Source organism: Lissotriton vulgaris, chromosome 1_1 (assembly GCF_964263255.1).
Source record: "Lissotriton vulgaris chromosome 1_1, aLisVul1.2, whole genome shotgun sequence".
NCBI lineage: Eukaryota > Metazoa > Chordata > Amphibia > Caudata > Salamandridae > Lissotriton > Lissotriton vulgaris.
This window is the reverse complement of record NC_141685.1, coordinates 1035935953-1035958982: the sequence shown is the minus strand read 5'-3', so window position 1 is coordinate 1035958982 and position 23030 is coordinate 1035935953. Positions and strand designations below refer to the sequence as shown.

General features: G+C 48.6%; 1 protein-coding gene across 7 annotated transcripts in view; it reads left to right on the top strand.

The window, feature by feature from the left end:
• The window catches only part of LOC147748470 (dedicator of cytokinesis protein 7-like), a 476862-nt gene that overhangs the window by 392100 nt on the left and 61732 nt on the right, over positions 1-23030 (top strand). For 4 of the 7 annotated variants that reach the window (XM_086962164.1, XM_086962156.1, XM_086962128.1 and 1 more), the window contains 2 exons: positions 4260-4403; positions 4808-4939. In XM_086962164.1, the coding sequence (XP_086818290.1) occupies positions 4260-4403; positions 4808-4939 (276 nt within the window). Of the gene's footprint in view, positions 1-4259; positions 4404-4807; positions 4940-5527; positions 5543-23030 lie in introns of all 7 variants that reach the window. The other 3 variants (XM_086962145.1, XM_086962135.1, XM_086962110.1) reach the window with 1 other exon arrangement.

The following is a 23030-nucleotide window of genomic DNA, read 5'->3' as shown; positions in this document are numbered from 1 at the left end:
TTTGTATGGTTTTGGTTTTAGTGTACATGACAATCTGATCACGAATAAGATCATCATGAACCTGGGCAAATTTGCATTTGACAGCTAACTTTCTTAAAGCAGAAACGTAATCCTCAACTGATTCGCTTTTTTCTTGCTTGCGTTGGAAAAATGAATGTCTAGTGACAGCAATGCAGACACAAGGAGAGAAATAATCATCCATATCCAATAATGCTGCATTGAACACATCAATATCTCCAGAAGATCTGTCTGTCTTATCAAGTTGGTTATAAATTCTTAATCCTTCTGGACCCAGACCTAACAATAAGATTCTTTTCTTCCTTTCTTGTGTAAAAGTACCACTGACATCCTCAAGATTGGCTACGTAATTCAGAAAGTACTCCTTCCAATCTAGCCAAGCAACTGGAGGATCACCAGGAACAATTAAAAAATCTCTGGGTGGATTTAAGTTCAATCCATGAATAGACCTTTCTCCACTAGCAGTAGCTTCACTAGTGTCAGGCATATTGAAGCAGCCAAAATTATACAATTTAACTTAAAAGAAAGTATTGAAATTCTTGAGGACAGAAGCAAAATAGTAGCAGGCAGCACCTTAACTTTCTCGAAATTAAAATGTAATAAAGGAAAATAAAAGTAATAATCAGAACAACAATGCAGTGAAAATACAGTGAAAATTGGTTTGAGAACTCCGATTTCTTTTTTTTAGTGAAGATCGCGATGAAACTTGGTTTCAGAACTCCGATTTCCTTTTAGTGAAGATCGCGGTGAAATTACTTTAAAAATGTAAATAAAGATGGCCGCCGACGTGACCTTACGCGGGGTCGTACCCAGAGTGCAGCAGAGCATCCAGGACGCACTTGAAGTGACGCACAATGGTCGGTGACGCGGCAAGGCAAGTTCTAGAGAGAAGCCGCATCTTTTGAAAGTGCGATGGAGACGGCTGGTGCAGAAGCGGTTAGTAACGGGAGCCACTTCAAAGGATGCAAAGGTAGCACTGGTAGGAATAAAATAAAATATAGCAGATCTCACCGCAATTGAATTGTAGAAGAGTTCCAATGAATCGTAGTTTCCGATGTAAGCCAAATACAACAGGCAGGCTTATTAATAAATCGGGTTGAATAGAAGAAATCCGAAAATTTGAATAAATCTAATTACGATGTCAAATAAGATTCAAATCGGAATTGAAAGGTTTCCCTCGTCGCCAAATCTGTAGTGAGTCCAACGCAGATGTAGATAAATTCAAAGCTTTATTTGAAAGATGAATAGCAGTAGTAAAAAGGTGCTGCCAGCTTGAAAGAGAATCATGGACTGACCAGCACTCTAAGCATATGGCATATTCACATTCTGAATGACATGTAATAATTCTAATAACAATTCTACAGCACATGCAACCCTAGTTACAAGGAATACACATCACTACACGCCCCTCCCAGTCCCGGGTTCTGTGATTTTTTTTGTATGACCGCGGTGTCCTATGACGGCCAGCAGGTGGTGCCGTCGACACGCAAAACATACCTCCTCAGGCGCAGCTTTTATTGTAAACCTCATTTGTGCGTGTTATTCATTTTACAAATGAGGAGCGCTGCGTATCAAGGGGTTAATTCCTCTGGCGTGAACGAGACGCATGCTGGATGGTCTGCTTTTGTTGCCAAAATAGGGTGACCGTGACCAGATGCAGAAAACGACAAGCATATACAATGCAATAGCAGAGCTCGCATTGCTGAAAGTTGGAGCTATTGGCGTTCCTAATAATAATGCAACGCCAATAGCTCAAACTTTCAGCAACTCTCGAGCAATTGCATTGCAAATCTTTTATTTCATTCTATTATTTTATTCTAAATGCACGAGTTATCGCCAAACCACAAGGCCAAATGCAAGTATGAAAACGCACGAAGAAGGAAAGGGTGCGGTAACATAGGCTATTACTAGGTGTCCCTGTGGGTGCAGTTCCTTATGTTGCTAATAGAGGTCTGTTTATAACTCCACAGGGACACCTAGTAACAGCCTGTGGTACTGCACCCTTTCCTTGCTTTGTGGATATGCAACGCAGAAGCTGCAACCAATAGAAAGTGCTGCGCTCGTTAACGCTAAAAGTATGCATGACGATGTAAGGGAAACAAAATGAGGAATGCTAAAGCAGGGAGGATGGGAGGTGGTGGTATGGTGACAGCACTTGGGAGATTAAGTGCAGCAATGACGGAAGTGAGGGGTGGAGAGAGTGCCCCCCCCAAAAAAATGGTGCTCTCTGACTTATAAACAGGGCCTGACTGACCATAGCGGGCACCGGGAAATCCCTCGGTGTGCCGCACGGGTAGGGGCCGGTTTTGGGCCCCTGGGGGCCGTTTTTGTTACATGGCCGTTTTGCAGCATATCAAAATCGGCCAAAAACTGGCCCGTCAAAGAGCTTGGCGGCACCTCCAACCCCCCGAGTGGGGAGGGGGGGCCGGCCAAGCACTTTGCCAGGGCCGGTTGTGGTTCCCAGTCCAGCCCTGCTTATAAAGCACACTGTGTAACAACACCAGTAAAAAGTCCAGTCGTTATGGGAGGTTACAAATGCAGACAAGGCGGTACCAAGGAGGGACTACTTAGCCTATTCACAAATTAAAAGCAATGATTTTGCAAGGACCGTAACAGGAGCCAATTGAAAAGATGGGCAGGAAATGGGCAGAGCTTCTATTCGTATCTCAATACAGCATGCCTCGCAGAGCAGCGCATGCGCTGCCCAGGCTCGACCTTAAAAACGGGACAGTCCAGAAAAATAGAAGTAGGACTATAATTTTGCATCGACTGGAGAAAGGGTGGGTGTACACATGGCTGGATCCATAAAAATATTTGTCTTTGATACAATTTGGAACCTATGAGAAAGCATAACAACCTTTTTTTTAAAAATGTGATATAGGATTAAAGTTTGCAAACTTTTCATATCAAATTAAAATAGTGCAAATAAGCCCTTTCCTTCTCTCCCACAAGTTGTGCTGACGCTAAGGGAAAAGATTGGAGGCTTTGGTGTCAGCTGAGGGCCGTCTGACATGCTGATTTGCTCCTCTTTTATCCTGCTGTGTGCTTCACTGAGACGCTAAGGCACACCAGGAGAGTTTTTATAAACAATTGACTTTTATCCCCGAAACAGGAACAGTCCCTAAGAAATGTGAGCCTGCACTCTATTTTAAATCTAACGTGCATGCTCAGTTGCGCACACACCCTCTCCCCAAAACCTGGACATTAATTAGTATTATTTAAAACTGTTGGGACACTGGGACTAAACATGGAAAACCGTCCGAAGAAATCCAAAATCGTGGATCTTTGGAGTTTTTTTCCTGACAAAGTTAATTGACTTTTGTTACATGGATTCATGGATTACTTTTTGAGAGAGTGATCCCGCCCCAGCTGCTTCACAGTGATTCATTAGTAGATAATAGGACATACCCGTCTTTCGGGCTGGGAAGAAAATAGGCCAGACATCAACTTAAAAGTGGCCTCATTAGCAAATCAGATAGCTATAAAAGTGGCCCACGTTTGCAAATCGGTGAGGTTTGAACTGATAAAGACTCCTTGTGTAGGTGTTTTGTAAGAAGAGTGCATGCCTTTGTGCTTGCTGCAGGCAATGTTTGTGGTAATATCAGGGAGATCAACAGTAAAAAAAAATGCCCACAAGACCATAGAACGGGCGCACAAACATCCAAAAACATAGTCCCACACACTGATCTGTCAGGTCAGCCCTAATTGCACTATCAGATTGCTGTATCCCCTGAATGAGGGTGCAATACGAACATTTGGAAGGAGATCCCATTAAAGTGAAAGAAAGATGAACCATTTCAGGATGGTGATGCTGGTATGCAAATAGTATGACACTAGTAAAGTATAAAGAGGAATGCTGCTTTTTAGGGCAGTGAAAACGAACTAAGAGAGTGACGCCCTCAAATGATGACGAATTAACAGGAATTATGTGATCAGATTCCAAAGAATCTGCATTCTTGTAGGACAGAAGATTAAAGAAGGGGGTGGACGGTGGTCAACTTCTAGCCTCCTAGCCCTGTGACCCAGAGGGATCACAACATGGTCAGTTTACGGTTAACCTTAGGTAAACCAGTGATAGGGTGTTATGGGTCAAACCACTGGTAGGGTGGTATGGGTCAAACCACTGGTAGGATATTATAGGCCAAACTAGTGGTAGGGTGTTGTGTCCCCCATAGTGGAGCTTTTACATGCCCAGACCTATCCTTGCCCCATACCAATCCTGGGTCTTGTTGATGTTCCAGGGAATTTCCTCCAACGTCTTAGAAGAGTCTGCTGTGTCTGATGACGTTCTATCCCCCGACGAGGAGGGCATCTGCTCGGGGAAGTACTTCACCGAAGGAGGCCTGGTGGGGCTGTTGGAGCAGTCCGCGTCGTCCTTTACAATGGTGAGTGGCAAGTAGTTATGGGAACTGGTCATTGAGCAGACGAGTTGTACTTTACTATGGTGAGACCCTTGAGGGTTGTTAGGGGCGTTACGGGAGAGGAGATGGGACTGAGGCCACATTTTCATTCTCAAAGGTGAGTGCTGTGGGGGGCTTTATTTGCCACGCAGTGGAGCAGGCGACGTTCTCCAACTATGGGGAGGCCACAATACCCCCTCAAGTTTTGTAGCAGGAGGGTTGTGCATTTGGAATGGGTGGCGGGTGCCTCAGTGGTTGGTGCAGACCGTGATGGACAAGTTGATTCTAAAGGTTTGGGTGGTAGGTTCATCATGATACAGAGTGTGGGCCTAGTGCGCAAGAGGCAGCTGTTGGTCGGTGCACGGTTTCATTTTTTCCTCCTCTTGCAGGGCGGTCTGTTTGAGGCCGTGAACGAGGTGTATAAAATACTCATCCCCATCCACGAGGCCAACCGAGACTTCAAGAAGCTGAGCATTGTGCACGGAAAGTTGCAGGACGCCTTCCACAAAGTGACCAACCAGGTGAGACCTTGGATCAAGGTGCGGGGACCCCGTACTGGCTTGGGACCCACTGCTGTTGAGTTAAGAGATATTGGGTCTACTATACAACACAGCCTACATATTTAAAATTACTAATAATCCACCTCATTGAGCGCAGTGGACAAGTTAACCATACTGGGGGTTGTCCATCTTGTTACTCTAGACACCGCTCTTAAATGAGTTGAGATTTGGGAGTCTGAGGAATATTACCCTTTCATGCGTGCCAAAAGAGGAAGAGATGGCCCCGTCTTTCAAATGAGTAGAACACTTTAAAAAGCATGAAAGTCTGCCTCTGGGTTGTTTTATTTGACATGGCATGTCCTCTTGAGTTTGTTAGAAATGTTCCAGGTTTGCCAAGCTCCCGGGCAGTATAGCCCAATAGTGTACTCCAGAGTCTGAAAGTGAATCCTGTACACCAGATGCATTTTATTTATGGAATAGAGTGACCTGGATTAATAGTCCTCTCAGGTGCATCGGCTGAAATGAGGAAAAGTGCAAAGTGGGTGTGATTTCTAATGTCTTCTCTCTTGCTCTCTCCCCCCCTCTCTTTCTCTCTCTGCATTCCGTCAGAGTACTGGCTGGGAGGTAGGCCAAAAGATTTCTCTTGCTTGTTGTAAAAAGCTAACGATACAGCATGGGACATGCGCAGATGAGTGGCATGTGTGCGCGTGTTTGTATGGCCGGGACACTGTGCTGCTGCATGGTTCACGCTCTCCCCGTCGCAACAGTGTTTGCATTTTAACCTGCCGCACAGTGGCTGAAAGTGTGCTGCACAATCATGCACTTAATCCCTCACCTAACCAAAGAGAGCCCGCAGGCGATCGCCTCTGTCAGTGGCTGCCCAATGAGAAAGGGCCAAGAACCTATAATATCGCCCGGGCTTGATGCTCAGAATGCTGAAAAGATAGGAGCTGCATTTTTTGTGCTTTGGGTGTGTCATCTTAAGCGAGCTACCAACCCCTCATTGTATGCTTTCTAAATTAGTCTTAGTTTTTGGGAATCCAACATTTTAATATTTGTTGTTGCAGCTGAATTTGGCATTAATTTAGACACATTCCTAATCTGCCAGGGAAGCTGCCATGGGCAGGAAATTTTAAAATTAGGAATTACTTGGAGAAGTTATTTCTTAATGATAAACTTATGATATGAGCAGATGTTGGCAACTGGGAAAATATATTTTGCTCAGGCTGTTTTGACATTATGAAATACACCACTCTATAAAAAAAAACTCATCAGATTTTTTCTGGCTGGCTGCTTTGTTAGGAAGTCATGAATTAAAATGATCATATATTATCAACTTCTTTTCTTGAAATTATAAGTTTGAGTTTATGCAGCCAAGCTGTTTTAGCGTGATGCTCACTATTTTTGCATTATTCGGTGCGTCACTAATTTGTGTGTTCCTTAAAATGTGTTGGGAATGACACTATTTTACTACTCAAAAACTGTACGTTGAACTGATAATACACTGAAAATATTTGTCTCTCTAATCCAGGTATTGCTGTTTCATCACTCGGGTATGAGAGCGGTGGGCCTCATAAAAAATATCCACATATTCTCACAAACCATGTAAAATATATACTAGATAGCTAGGGATCAGTAAGGACATTTCCCTGAAGAAGGCCTTTGAACCTATCGGGAACTTGAAAAGGCCAAAACATGTTAGTATAAACTATTGTTTTCAGTAACCATCCCAACAGAATGGTTTTTAATTATGCCGCAGGTACCCAAAAAATTAGGAGAAATATTCTCTGACATACCCTAAAGTATTGTTAGTCACTGGACCCTAGCTTCTATCCAGAATATTTTTTATCAAGAACTCCCACAAAGTGGTAGAGTCCTTCGAGGTTTTACTCACCTGCCTTAATGGGGAGAGGACACCAGTGATGAAACATGCAACATTAGTGTGGGTGAGGTGTCCTCTTCCAATATCTGGGGATATTTGGAGTTGCTCATAAAACCCAAGAAGTAGGATCTTATCAATAAATACCTAGGCACCTGTTGTGTTCATTATGTGATGCTGATAGGCTGTACGTATGTGTAATTTCCTCTCACTCTCCCTTTGGCGTAAAACTTCAGTGAAAGCAGCCATAGATAGGTACAGAAAAAACCTTTGGAACAGTTGAGAACTGCAGTATGCCTATCCCAGCAAGGCAGAGCATTAAACATGTGTGCCTTGATAAACAGCAGAGATGCAGGTTTTGATAAACGTATGATTGTCAAGGGACAGAGAATAATAGTGATCAACAGGGCACACAGGTAAGTTTGGGTTCTTCTTTGAAGTGGGCCAGTGCAGCCGGCTCAGCACTCTCGCAGTGCTGTTGTAAGTTCCAGTCTGACGACAGGGATCACTAGCCTGTGAGGGGTGGCTCTTTCAATAACACATGCATTAAACCTTTGAGCAGCTCGGCACCAGACCAGGTACCGCTAAAGGACTGTGCAAATATTTTAAGGTGGTAATTTCCTGGCCATGCGTTCAAAGGGTTAGTGTCTTCTGCTGGCATCTTGGCAGTTTTCAACAGCTTTTGGCTCTATCGCTGGGTAGAGTAAGCTGTTTGAAAATAATAAGTCTCTGTAAATAGTATAACCGCTTATTGACCAGCCTTCGAAGAGCTGCTGACTGTTTAAGAGGGAACGTTACACGGTAATTGTAATACTATTTCTTTATAGTGCATGTCACAGTTTCAGCGCCTGGCCAACAGGAATTGCAATCCCCTCCTTTTAAGTCCCATCTTATTTACAGATGAGTGCCATTCTTGGATTGACCCACTGAGCTACGCCGCATCTCAAATTGGTGGTTTGCACAAGTTGAGTACAGGACTTTGTGGCTAGCATACGACCCACTGGATTACCAGGCTCCTTCAGCTGGTGTCCAGAGCACTCCTCACTTGCCCACCCTATGTGCCATATTTGTTTGATGTCACCCCAAAACTTCTTCGGGGAGAGGACAAGAAATCCATGGGCTCGGAGACCAAATGCCTCCAAGTCCTCAGAGTCTGGTCTAAGGAGTGCTACGTTTTCCTAGGACCTCTAGTCCCCTTAGTGCCCTTCATGTTGCTAAAAAAAAGTATTAAAATCTGATTAAAAAGACCTGAAAAAGCAAAATATTTTGAGCATGGCTTCTTGTTGAAGAACGCTTCAGTAAACACCCCTGAATCTGTCTGGCTATTCGAAGCCTTCTGGGATTGCCCAAAAAACATGGTCCCAGTCGCTGCCCTTCCGTTACTGAATTGTCAAACGTTGCCTCTAAATTGTCAAACTCCTGAAAATTCAATATGCTGGTCCTTTGCCTGCACATTCTTCATTTTCATTTTTAAAATTATGTTTGAATATTGTGTCTTGATGTTGTCTCTGTTGGTGATTGACTTGAAGTGTTTTGTGAAAAAGTTGCATGTCTGTAAAAAGTCAGATTTAAGAGGTGGGTGTCAGTGGAAACATTAGGCATGTTAATCCGACTGGACAGCAGGTAGAGTGGCCATCTTGCTGGGTGTCCTTGACGACTATGGGCCTTGGGCTTTTGATATCAATCATTTTATTAGCTGAAAGGAGGCAAATGAAAATAGTGTGATGTAGAAACATAGGATACAAAAGTATTGTTTGCAGGAATAGACTACAAAATGTAGGCTACCAAAATCCCAGGCTTGCATAAATATGTCCCAATGAGTTCCTACCTTCTCCAAACCCCACTAGCAAGAACTTGCTCCAAAATATGCTTTGATTGGTGTACAAAAGTGAATGTTCATAGAATTTGTAGCTATAGATACACATGTACTGCATACTCCTGCCATCTAGTGTAAGGCTCGTACATTGCAAGTTATTTTTCTTCAAAGAAGTCTTGAGTCAGGAGGTAACAAGGTATCGGTGACTCCAACTCTGGATGTAGATGCACATGGTCACCAACTCCATTGTTAGATTGTTTTTCTCCGCCATCTGGTTTGGTTTGATCCAGCATGCTCCCAGTTTTAAAGAGTTTGTCGGTTCCTATTGTGATCTCGAGTCCTCTGACTGCCACACTGTCGAAATAAGAATCTTTGATGCGTGTTTTTCGACTTGTGTGCTGGTACCATTCTTTGGTCCCATCTGGGCATCAAGCAACCACGTGCTCCCGACTCCCTGCGGAGAATGAAGACACTCTTGAGGTAATGGAACAAAACTCTTCAAGAAATGCCTCCAGTGTCATTCTAAATATCCCTGGGCCTACCTCCACGGCTCTTGCAACGTGTGCTTCTGGCCAGACCATGACACAAAATGTTGCGACAATTTCTCGGTGTTCCACGGCATGAGACCTTGCGTCAGCACCGAGATAGACCGTGTGCACACAGCAGGATGGCTCTGTCCATTTCGGAGATATTTCAGTCTTCTTCGGTGGAGCCGATTCTCTGGGCACCGAAGAAGAGCAGGAGGAGACATTCGGTAAGTTGCTTGAGCTCGCGGCCCACCAGGTCAGACCCGAATACATTGACTCCAATACCTTTGAGTTCAGCAAGGATTTCTTCCTGGAGGAGAATGAAGAAGTTTCTGAGAATGCTCTATCCACCTCGTCCGGCCTCTGTCCACGTGTGAGTATCATTGATGCCCTTGTCCCCACTATCCCTCTCATAAGCAGTTGCATGTCTGAGCCAATCACTGCACCTTCTGGTATGGGCATTGTGAGAAGGTGGTTCTGACCATTAAAGCCGCCTGGATTTTTTGCTTTTTGAACACCTGAATTTGGAGCTTTTATGTGGGAGAGCCTCCTAAGCTGGGCCTATGTAACGGTAAACTCATGATAAAATGGACTGCATGTGGGTTCCACTCATGTCCGGCTTGTGATATATAGCCACTCTGCTGCAGCCAGGGTAAGGGGCACTGGATTGGTTACACATACACATGTGTGCACATGTGTGTGCACCTGTGTAAGGGCTGTGTGGGGGGATTCCTGGCGTGCGCAGCCCAGGAACTGGGTACAGATAGAATGGTGTGCAAGGGACTATGCAGCATTGGGTGGTAAAATGGGTTAGGGCTTATAATGTGGGGAGGCACATGTAAGGGATAGTCAGTGTGCTTGACTGTGTCACTGTAGGAGCACTACGTTATTCTCCTATGGAGACAGAGACCACATGGGGTAGTTTAAGTTCCCTAGGGCTTACAAACTCCAGACAAGCACCAAAGTACACTGCAAGTTGTGTGAAAAGAATCATTCTGCAATGTCCAAAGCCATATCTGTACTGCTTATGGGTCATCCAAAAAATGTCTTATTCATCTGACTCGGCTCAGAACCAGAGCCTGGCCGGGTGTGATCCTGCCAGGCTGGATTAATTACCTTCTTCCCCAGGCTGTACCATCAGAGGCCTAGCCCTTCACTGCAAGCATTCCCATGGGATAAGGTCTTCTCTCCAAGAGGGAGAGGTGGGGTGAAGCTGTAGGACATCAATCAGCAGCTGTCACGTGGTGCCAAATACCAGGCCTGCTCCTGTCTATGAAGTCAGCCAGTGGGGGAAGGGGACTCCTGGGCAGCGCCATCTTGAAGTGTCTCAGAGACCTGTACAGGAAGTAAGGCTCAGGGACTGAGAGGGGATGTGTCCCTGCAGGGTTGGGCAGAAGTGCATTCCTCCCAGCCCCCTCCAATTTCTCTTAAAAGGTCTTGCACTGGAAGAGGAGCTCTCTCTTTGGCGTGTGGTCTTGCTGAGGAATACTGATGCTAGAGACTGGAACCATGGGCAGTTGGAAGGAGGAACCCCCAGACTGGCACTGAACTGGGCCTCTGATGGAGTCCAGGGGCAATGAGAAGAAGCCTGGGCCTCTGCGCAGATGAGGAGAGGCCCAGAAGGAGAGCTAGGTGAAAGTCTGGTGCAGGAAGCCAGTGAAGACAGCTCCTTGCTGAGTTCACCCTCTTAGCGGCCAGGGGGCGACAAAAAGTGTTCCAGGGTGGCTTGGGCTCCACCAGGAGCATAACCAGGCCAAGATTGTCGAAATCGGCCCAACGGCCCCACTACAGACCCTGATTTAGAGCACATATCTGCCAGGGCCTCACCCCCACATTATACTATGGTGTACCACAGCGTCATCCAACGTGTGGCCGCTTACCATAAGGTCGACATGTACACCACTCCTGAGGACTTCCTGCTGGAGACCCTCTCCAAAACAGAGCATTCTCTGCAGTATCTCCCAGTGCTCAAGGGGATGATCAAATCTGCTCCTTACATCTTTGAGGAGCCAGTCAAATCCTTTGTGGAAGATCCACGCATTGACACAAAATATAGACCAGATTCCTTGGACTGACTTTATCAGGGGTCATATCCCTCCTGACTAAGTAGTGGTCATCACCAGTAGGAAAAAAGCAGCATTCCAGGCCATCGGGGATGCTCCACCTCTTGACCAGCAGAGTAAGCAAATTGATGCTGTAGGGAAAAGAGGAGCGGTGGGTGCGCCAGCCATTGGGGCATTGCCAACTCAGTAGGCCTCCTCCTCTTTAGGTATGACAGAGGCCACTGGGGGGAAATGGTGGTGCTCCTCCAGCACCTCCCTGATCAGTACCGTGAGAGGTGGAAAATGTCATATTACACAACAGTTGCCCATTACATCTTCAGATTTCAGCCATCAGCACTCATCACACATCCAGCACGGCAAGACGGATTCTACAAAGCGCGTAGTGACAGTGTAGGCCAGTCAATTACGGCAGTATAGGGTCAGCAAAGAAGGACAGCTCTCACACCAGGCCATCATGACCCTCATTATCCGAGTCTGCATGCTGCGCAGCCCTGGTCAGCCAGTAAACCTGCAGCGGACTCCAGAAATCCTTAGGCCTGCACCACACAGGCATCATGTCAGCATATATATTATATTGATCCTGACAATACATCATATCGTCCATCCAATCCTTAAATTTCGGAGCCCTGCCTCTTCCCCACCTACAGGCTATCCTTCTTTTCGCTAGCAGCAAAGCCACATCTGCAAACCTGCGATAAGTTGCCGGCACTTCCTTCATGTACCCCAGCAGCAGCACCATGGGATCAAACGCCACCGCCTCCTCAGTCATGACTTGTAGGGCATCGTGAACCTGAGCCCAATATTCTCGTATCGCACTGCACTCCCAAGCCAAATGAAACGAGCACATTTATCATTCTCCGCCAGACGGAATCTGAATTTCCTGGCTGGAGTGTAGTAAAACCTCTGTACAAATTTATAGTGAATTATCTTCAGTCGGCAGCTAGATGATATATTGGCAGTAACGCCACAACAATAGGCCCATTGCTCGTCAGAAATATCGATGCCAAGTTCAAGAGTCCACTGTTCACGTGCATGACTAGCTGGCACCTCTCGTTGCGCCCTAATGGTGTTGTACAACTTCGAGACCAGATGACGACCATCAGACACCAGTAATGCATGTAGCGGTAAAGCCACCCCAGGTTCACCCGGGAACGGAGGCAGCAAAGCACGGAGCCCCTGCCGAAGACGCACGTAATAAAAAACATCTAAGGGAGAGGGATTTTCCTCACGGAAGAATTGGCCTCTCGCACGGAAATTACCCTCAAGAAACAGATCCCCCCATGTGAGTATCTTGTTCCGTTTGCACAGGTTTTGGAAGCCCGTTTCCTGTAGCAGTGACAAGGTAGGGTGATATACAAGCGGCAGCGCCCGTGAGTAAAGTAACTTTAGTCCCAAAGTCTTCGCAATACGAGTCCAGGCATCCACCGTGCAAGTGACCGTGGTGGGCTGCGTATCCACATCACTGACTCTCCCCAGTACCATACCATCAAGTGGGAGGGGATGAACAATCCATTCCTCAGCCGCTATCTGAGGCATAAACGGCGTGGGCCGCATCCAATGATATGCATAGTGCGCCTGAACACTCAGATAGTATACCTCAAAATCCGGGACATCAAACCCCCCTTTGTCATAAGGTAAGGTTAAAGTAGACCACTTCAACCGCGGTTGCTTGCCCCCCCTGAACAACCTAAGGAGTTCCGACCTAAGGCGTTTAAAAAAATACGCGCCAGGGTGATAGGGAATATTTTGGAACAGATACAAGAAGCGTGGGAGTACCACCATTTTCACCAGCGAAGCTCTAACCGCCATAGAAAGCGGCAAGGACATCCATCACGCAACATTGTCCGCCAACTTGGTAATAGCAACACCGTAATTGAGCCTAATCGTCTCCTCCCTATCAAGTGAAACCACAATACCTAAATAGCGAAGGTCAGAGTCGCACCATTCTAGGGGGTAATCCAGCGGAAACCTCTCAACCGCCGCAGTAAGCGGGAAAAATTGAGATTTTTTCCAGCTGATGTGTATGCTAGATATCCCGCCAAAAACGAGAAGCTCCTGCAGTATCGGGTTGAGATTCGCCTGCGGGTCCTTCACATATACTGTGATGTCGTCCGCATATAGTGATACCCCTATTTGGCGTTGGAAACAATTAAACGCACTATGTTTATGCAATTGCCGGATTCGACAAGCCAGCGGCTCTATGGCGATAGCAAATAAAAGTGGGGAAAGAGGACAGCCCTGCCTAGTACCTCTCGTTATAGGCAATTGAGGGGAGAGAATTCCAACTATCACTCTGGCCACAGGTTGGGTGTACAATAATTTCACCCACGAGATAAATATTTTAGGAAAGCCCATTCTACACAGTATATCAATGAGGTAATTCCATTCCACCGAGTCGAATGCTTTCGTAGCATCCAGAAAAACTGCGGCAACAGGGAGTTCAGGAGCTATAGTCGGAAACAAAGAGAAGTGAGTCCGAAGATTATGGGAGGTCGCGCGCCCCGGTACAAAACCGGACTGATCCGGCAGCACTATAGTGGGCATAAGCAAAGACAGCTGTGCTGCTAGTACTTTCGCTAATATTTTTGCGTCGCAATTAAGCAGCGATAGGGGGCGATAGGAATCTGTGTCCAGGGGGTCCTTGCCAGGCTTTAGTAGGGACGTAATCGCCACCTCCCTCATGGATCCCGGCAGAATCCCTACCTCCAGGGACTCCTCAAAGACCTCTTTAAGCACCGGGGCCATAATATCAACATAACATTTGTAGAACTCGGCAGGGAGTCCGTCCAACCCCGTCGCCTTCCCATTATTCAGAGACATAATGGCGTCTCTGATTTCCTCCACTTCCAGGGGTCCACCAAGAAATGCCCTGTGGTCATCAGATAGCCAACACAATGCAAGATCATCAAGGAAGTCCCCATACCTGACCTCCCCTGTTTGTTGTGTAGTGTATAGCTGTGCGTAGTGGTGCATGAAGGCCTTCTGAATCCCCATCGCATCCTGACACCGGGTGCCATCTTTCAGTACCAGTTCCAGGACACCAGTACTAAAACGTGGGTGTCTCGTGAGTGCAGCAAGTACCTTACCCGGCCTTTCACCCTCACAATATTTTCTCGCAGTCCAGTACTTCCCTCTATACTTCACTTCCCTAGCAGCCTCCTCCTCAAAGTCCGATAGTTTGCCCCTAAACTTATGACTTAGCTCTGGGTCCGAATCAGTGATCATTCTATTCTCTAAATCTTTTAAGTCAGCCTCCAATTTCGTAATGGTCTTAACAATATCTCTGAGTACCCCACAGCTTATGGAGATTGTAACCCCCCGGATCGTCACCTTAATGCCTCCCAGATCATTTCCACACTGTCCACTGAACCCTTATTCCTGGGAAAGAACGCCTCTATTTCCTCCCCAAGCTCTGCCTTGAAGATGGGATCCAGCAGTACTGAGGGAAACAGTCTCCAGGGGGTTGCGGCCTATTGAGACCCGGCATCAACACTGCAATCCTAACCGGGCAGTGATTTGAGTAGGTTCTGGGGAGATGTTCCACTCTGTGTATCCCCACGGCAAGCCCCCGTGACAGAAAAATATAATCCGACCGCGCCCAAGTGCGTGCATGTGTCGGGAAGTGTGTGCCCTCTCTGCCGTCTGGATGGGTAAACCTCCAACTATCCACCAATCCTGCTTCCTCCAGAATGCCCCACAACACATCCCTCGCTTGAGTGTTGTATTGATGGCTCCCGTCAGACCTATCCTCCACAGATCTCAGCGCTATGTTAAAATCACCGCCCCATACAACATGCGTGGCGTCCACGGCAATGACGTGGCTCCAGAGTGTAAGAAAGAAGTCAGGTGTGTCCACATTTGGCGCATAACAGTTCACAAGCACAACAGTATCCAAACCAATTCTTCCCCACAGAATCACATACCGCCCATCAGGATCCACTCTCACCCCTAACTCCTGAAAAGGGAGCGTTTTCTTAATCAACACAACAGTCCCACGGGCATAGGACGAGTATGATGAAAATTTACGAACGGTGGCCCAATGACTAGCAAATTTAGGGTCATGTGTTGGGCGCAGATGCGTCTCCTGTAGGAAAGCGATCTGTACCTGATGTCTATCTAAGTATTGCAGCACATTCCTACACTTTCTGGCATCATTAAGACCCCGCACATTCCAGGACATAATCAATATTTTATCCAGCGCACCATCAACCATTATCCGTGCAAAGGACCATCAACCCAAACACACCCACGTGACGTCGCCTCCCAGGCGAAGAACAGCGTAGCAGAAAAATATTATGCACTCGCATCCGCACCAAATCTACACCACACCCACATCAAACCAAACACTAGGCACCCAACAGCTCCCCTCCACCCTCTGGTGGCAGCGTCGGGTTCGAGCGCCAGGCATAGGATCATTCCACAGCACATCAGAACAGGTGAGGTCCGTTATGGCATCAGTATGTTCAAACCCCCGGTCCAAAGAGGCAGTCACAATCCTAGCAGTGCAGCAAACAGTGAAACAGCAAAAAACAGTCCCAAGGGACCATCGCACTTCAGTACAAGTGCATCCCCCCACCACCCACCTGAGCAACCCCAACCTGCCAGGACCCCATGTCCCCCCCCCCCCCCCCCCCCACCCACATCAAAACCCACCCAACCAAACATTTGCATCAGGAGCTCCAAGTTCAGTGGGGAATACCCTTTAGGGTGTGATCTAGAGGCGCACATGTCCACCCCCCACACCTCGCCTTTGGCCCTCACGTCTCAAGTAAGCACGGCCCAGGTAGTGGGGGGGGGTGCCTGGAGTACATTACCACCGTAGTCCAACGCTCCTCCAGTGTCCTTCGTCAGCATGCAAGAAAGCCAGTTCGCAGTCCTCCACAGCTTAATCAAACAGCACAAATGAGAGGAAAAGCAAAGAAATGCGGGCACTGCGGCTTAGCCCCAGAATCCCAAGTCACAAACGTAGCCCAATCAGTGGTCAGCATCACTCATCTTCATTGGCCGAGTGGAATCCCTCCTGCCCCTCTTCTCCGTGTTGTCGGTCCGCAGCACGTTCCCTCCTGAGTCGCTTCACAAAGTCCTCTGCCTGTTGCGGGTTCGTAAAGAAGTGCTGTTTCGCCTGATGTGTCACTCTCAACTTCGCAGGATACAATAGGGCATAGTCCACCTGCAGCTCTCTAAGCTTCTTCTTGACATCTAGGAACTTACGCCGTTGTTCCTGCACCAAAGGCGTGAAGTCCAGATAGATGGAGAAGTTGACCCTGTCACAAGAGAGTGTACGGGCGGTGCGAGCCGCCCGAAGAGCCGTGTCTTGGTCCCGATAGTTCAGGAGACGTGCGATGATTGGACGCGGCGGGGTACCAGTGTCCGGCCGTGGCCCAAGGGACCGGTGCGCCCGTTCCACAATAAATTGTTTAGAAAAGGCCTCCGAGCCAATCGCGCCAATCAGAATCTTTTCCACATAGGTCTCCATCTTCCCCACATTGGTCGTCTCCGGCACACCTACCACGCGTATATTATTGCGCCTACTTCTGGCCTCCAACTCCTCATTCTTTGCAGCAATGACCCGGAGCACATTGTCCATTCGCGCCAGTTGTGTGGTGTGGGTAGCCGCCGTATCATCATGGTCAGAAATACGCTGCTCTGCCGCCGTGATGCGTTCCTCATGAACGTCCATCTTTTGCACCACAGCATCCATCCGTGAAGACAGTTTATCCACCTTGTCCACTATAGTAGCAAACCCCTGTCTCATTTCTTGCATCATTTGTTGAAAGCCAGGGGTAACATGTTGGGGGACAGCGCCAGTTACAGCAGGGGAGGAGCGGGAGCTCCCCGCATCTTGTGCAAGGCGCGACCCTCTCTTGGCCGCCATCGAATCAAAGGACAGCTTCGGCTGTTTGTTGTCCGGTTTACCCATATCAAGGTGCCTGCGGCCGTTCACGGCAATCACTGGAAGCAATGAGGATGCACAAATTGTCTAGTAACCACAAGGCGGCGCAAGCCAAAGGGGACCCCCCGTCAACTACCCAGTACTCACTGTCCGTAGGAGGCTCAAGGAAGGCCGTAGCACGCAGATACTTTCACCTACACAGACGGAGTGTCCAATCCACAGCGCTGTCAAGTGGCAACAGAAGGATGGGCGTCACAGTCAACAGCAGGAGGCCCCCCCGCCCGCACACCCCCGACATCAGAAGGAGACCACCATCACTGTGGTCCAGCAGTCGAGTAGCGAGCACGCCAATCCACCTCCTCAGCCCGTTCCACAGGTGGCAGAAAGAGAAAGCACAAGGCCAGCAGTTGTATCTCCTAAGCACCAGTACTCCATCCAGTAGGCCCATCAGGTGAGATAGTGCCCCGCAGCATAGTCACATTACCCCCATGTGAGGCGAGAGATAGCGAAAGTAGTGCAGAATGCACAATCCTCCACAAGCCAACTGTGTCCCCCGCCAGCGCCGGTGACTGAAGTCAAGAATGGCACCCACCGAGGTGAGCGTCCCCGGGCTCACGCATCCCACAAGAATAGGTGCTCCAATTCATAGCGGTCACGCACCAGAAGCACACGAGAACGTAGAACCACATAGAGCGTCAACGAGGCAAGGCCGGCAGTCGCAGGTCATCCAGCAAGCAGGGGGAGCGGTGAAAGACTACTGCAAACAGGGGCACGAGCAGGTAAGACACCCCGCCTCACCCGTCTACACAATGGCCGCCGCCTCACACGGCTGCCGGCTCCGAGGGCAGCAACGCGGCTCCACAGGCTGCGATCACTGCAAGTGGCACAACGGAACACCAAGTGCCCAGCGAGGGCCCCAGACAGCCTTCCCTCTGCTCCGGCAGCGATCGCTTCAGGGCAGCACCGGACCGGGAGGTCCCGCCGAGGGGCGCGCGCAAAGGCCCTCCCACCTCGTGGTGCGCCGCGGGCTAAAGTAGAGCGGCAAGCCGGCCAGCAGCGTCAAGCGTCTCCAGGGCACCACACGGGGAGATCTTCAATCAGTCGTAACTTCGGCCAGGAGTGTCGAAACCGGCTGCAAATCGAACCAGAGGTGTATCAGTCCAGACTCTCTCAGGATTCACGGACAAAGGAAGAGCAGGCGAGGGTAGAGCAGGATAAATAACGGATTAGATCTCCAGGCTGCAGGAGCCTCACATAAGTGCGGCCATGCTGCTAGTGCGCCCTCTAGCCCCCCCCCCCCCCCCCCCCCCCCCCGAGTGGTGGAAAATGTTAGTTGAAGAAGGCAAGGCAATCTCAAATGCCAACATCAGGTGTGCTTTAGATATGGCTGATACTGCTGCAAGGGAAATGAACACCTCAGTTACCTATCGGTACCACTCCTGACTCTGCGTGTTTGATTTCAAATCTAAGGTGCAACAGCACCTTGTCAAACTACCATCCACTGGGGAGCATTTCTTGCGTTCTCAGGTAAACCTAATGTTCAAGAAGATTAAAAAAGGCACTGAGACTGCCAAGGCAAGGGGTGTCGTTCAGGTCGCCTCTGGCATAGGTTCCTTACAGAGGCAATATTCCAGAGGAGGCTTCATAGCCATTTCCCTAGAACCACCCCAGTCCTACCACAGGCAGCAACAGGGCTCTCTTGAGCAGGGCGGCAGAGGATTCACGCAGGGCTCTTTTAAAGGGAACAGCTCTAGGGGTAGAGATGGGCACCCCCAGGAAAGGAGCGTCTACCTCCAAAAATTGACTTGCCCCACATCTCCCCAGATCACACATCTGTCGGGGGGAGACTTCAGGGATTTGTTTCCCACTAGAAGGAGATCACATCCAACCAGTGGGTCTTGTCCATCGTCGAGCACGGCTACTACCTAGAGCTCATCACCATGTTTAGATGTGGTGGCTGCCCACCTAAGAAGGAAGGGAATCCACTATTTATCTTACCTTGATGACTGATCAAGAGTGCAAACAGACAAAATTGCCTGGCTCATACACAGGCCACAATCTCCCTCCTTCACAGTGTAGGGTCAACAGTAAATGCCACAGAGTCCCACCTGGAACCACTCCAGATCCAGCTCTTCATAGAAGGGTCTCCTCAAAGCTATTTGGGTAAGGCCTTCCCCAGCCCTCAAAGGGTGGAGGCGTTCCAGGGAGCAGCTGTTCCGGCAGCTACTGACTCTTTCTCAGCCACTCAGTCAGCTCTCAGTATACACAGTTATGCACTTGCTAGGAATGAAAGCCTTGTACATTGCCATAATGTCCCCCACACACAAGGTTTCATATGCACCTACTTCAAGAGTGCCTCTCAAGCCAATGGTCACAAGAAGAGGGTCACATTGAAGATCTTGTGTTGGTAAAGGCCAGCACCCATCGCTCTCTTCAGTGGTGGAACAGCACCAACCTGCTGCAGGGCAGGCCCTTCAGAGACACTGTCCCGCTGGTGACGATCACCACAGACATATCCCTAGCCGGCACACAACATGACAGTCCAACGTCTGTGGCCACCTCATTCACAAGGCTTCCACATCAACCACGTGGAGATGTTAGCCATTCAACTAGCTCTAAAAGTTTGAATGCATGGACATACTCCGTGAAACCTGCATGCCCACCACGAGTATCTGCTATGCAGCTAAGTGGAAATTATTTTGATCGCTCCTGAACCCCAAAGAACATTAAGCCACTCACCCCTACAATGCATGATATTCTCTGTTACCTCTTACACCTTCAGAGATCTGGTTGGTTTATACATCAATCAGGCTACACCTAACCGCTATTGCTATATACATGCACAACAAAGAACTCTTTAAAATTCCTGTTATCAAAGCTTTTATGGAGGGCCTTAAGTAGGTGATCCCACAAAAGGGAACTTTCTGCCCAAGTCTGGAATCTTAACATTGACCTCAGCAGACTAATGGGACCACCTTTAATCCCTGCATACATGCCCCCTGCAGTTCCTCTCATCGCAGTCACCTCAGACAGATGTGTCAGTAAATTGCAGGCCCCCACTCTTCAGTAACCCTTGTTTCAAGCCCACAAAGACAAAGTGGTTCTCAGAGCCAATCCTTCGTTTTTGCTCAAAATGGTCTCTCTGTTTCACCTTTACCAATCCACTGAGCTCCCAATCTTCTTCCCACAACCTGGCTCAGTAGCTGAAGGAACACTCCACATACTTGAGGTTAAGCATGTTCTTGTGTATTACATTGATGGAATTATCTATATTCACAATACACAATAGCCGTTTGTAGCTTTCTCTCAGCCTCATGAAGACTATGCCATTTCGAAGGCAAGGATTGACAGGTGTATTGTTAAATGCCTTCAAACCTCTAATACTAAAGCTAAAATAACCTTACCTTCCTGCCCTAGGCTCCACACCACCCACAAGCAGGGTGCCACTACGGCTCTTCTGGGGAGAATACCCATAGCAGACATATGTAGAGCCACTACTTGGTTCACTCCACACACTAACGAAACATTATGTACGGACATCCTATCATGAGAACAGGCCAGAGTTGGTCAATCTCTTCTCATAACTTTATTTCAGATCCCTGCACCATCCACTGGCTAGTCACAGCTTAGAGGAGTACTGGTTTTCAATCTATGCAGAGTATGGGAGTATGTGTATCTGCAACCCTAGATGCTACAAATGGAATATGTTCCTTACCCCGTAAGCATCTGTTCATTGCATGTAGTGCTGTAGATTCACATGCTCTCACGCTTCTCCCCGGAAGTCAGTGATTGTTACAGATATCTTTCTCTTTAACGTAATTCTTTCTACTTGCATGGTCGCTATTCTTCCTGTACACACTACACAATACTTACTTTCACCTACTGGGAGAAAAACAATCTAACAATAGGGAACATGCGCATCTACATCCAGAGGAGTCGTCACTGAGACCTTGTGACTCCAAAGACTTCATCGAAGAAAGACAACTTGCAACGTCTGAGCCCAACATTGGATGGCAGGGCTATGAAGAGCATGTGAATCTACAGCACTGCATGCAGTGAACAGATTATTACAGAGTATGCAATAAATTCCTTTTCTGGTCTTAAAAAATATGGGAAGTTATTTCGGCTGGATTTGGTTAGATTGTTGTTGCCATCTATAGATGTAACGGTGAGGTTTTGGTAGTATTCTTTGGGCATTCATGTTTTGCAGATTGTTTTCACAAGGAACCTGTCGAGACTATCCCTTCCAGAATTCCTCAGTTGGTTGAATGAAAGTCCAGACATTATGGTGTACCAGACCTGCCAATACCTTGAAACAGTTTTCAGGTGTTAGCTCTCAGTGAAAGGAACTGCAGCCTTTGAATGGGCGGGGCTCTGAGCCTGTCACTTCTAAGGAGCTAGATTGGGGCCTTGGAGATTGTGAGGCCATGGTGAAGGGGCGGGGCTCTGAGCCTGTCACTTCTAAGGAGCTAGATTGGGGCCTTGGAGATTGTGAGGCCATGGTGAAGGGGCGGGGCTCTGAGCCTGTCACTTCTAAGGAGCTAGATTGGGGCCTTGGAGATTGTGAGGCCATGGTGAAGGGGCGGAGCTCTGAGCCTGTCACTTCTAAGGAGCTAGATTGGGGCCTTGGAGGTTGTGAGGCCATGGGGCAGGGCTCTGAGCCCATCACTTCTAAGGAGCTAGATTGGGGCCTTGGAGGTTGTGAGGCCATGGTGAAGGGGCAGGGCTCTGAGCCTGTCACTTCTAAGGAGCTAGATTGGGGCCTTGGAGATTGTGAGGCCATGGTGAAGGGGCGGAGCTCTGAGCCTGTCACTTCTAAGGAGCTAGATTGGGGCCTTGGAGATTGTGAGGCCATGGTGAAGGGGCGGAGCTCTGAGCCTGTCACTTCTAAGGAGCTAGATTGGGGCCTTGGAGGTTGTGAGGCCATGGTGAAGGGGCAGGGCTCTGAGCCTGTCACTTCTAAGGAGCTAGATTGGGGCCTTGGAGATTGTGAGGCCATGGTGAAGGGGCGGAGCTCTGAGCCTGTCACTTCTAAGGAGCTAGATTGGGGCCTTGGAGATTGTGAGGCCATGGTGAAGGGGCGGAGCTCTGAGCCTGTCACTTCTAAGGAGCTAGATTGGGGCCTTGGAGGTTGTGAGGCCATGGTGAAGGGGCAGGGCTCTGAGCCTGTCACTTCTAAGGAGCTAGATTGGGGCCTTGGAGGTTGTGAGGCCATGGTGAAGGGGCAGGGCTCTGAGCCTGTCACTTCTAAGGAGCTAGATTGGGGCCTTGGAGATTGTGAGGCCATGGTGAAGGGGCGGAGCTCTGAGCCTGTCACTTCTAAGGAGCTAGATTGGGGCCTTGGAGATTGTGAGGCCATGGTGAAGGGGCGGAGCTCTGAGCCTGTCACTTCTAAGGAGCTAGATTGGGGCCTTGGAGGTTGTGAGGCCATGGGGCAGGTCTCTGAGCCCATCACTTCTAAGGAGCTAGATTGGGGCCTTTGGGGTTGTGAGGCCATGGTGACGGGGTGGGCCTCTGAGCCCATCACTTCTAAGGAGCTAGATTGGGGCCTTGGAGGCTGTTAGGCCATGGGGCAGGTCTCTGAGCCCATCACTTCTAAGGAGCTAGATTGGGGGCTTGGAGGTTGTGAGGCCATCACTTCTAAGGAGCTAGATTGGGGCCTTGAAGGCTGTTAGGCCATGGGGCAGGGCTCTGAGCCCATCACTTCTAAGGAGCTAGATTGGGGGCTTGGAGGTTGTGAGGCCATCACTTCTAAGGAGCTAGATTGGGGGCTTGGAGGTTGTGAGGCCATGGTGAAGGGGCGGGGGCTTTCAGACCAGTCCTACCTGGGCAGGGGCTCCACCTTTCCCAAAAAGGCACCTCCTCCCTTGTACCGCGTTTCCGTCAAGATTCCTCTGGCCCTGCTTATTTCCAAAGCCCTGCCAATCGTGCTGC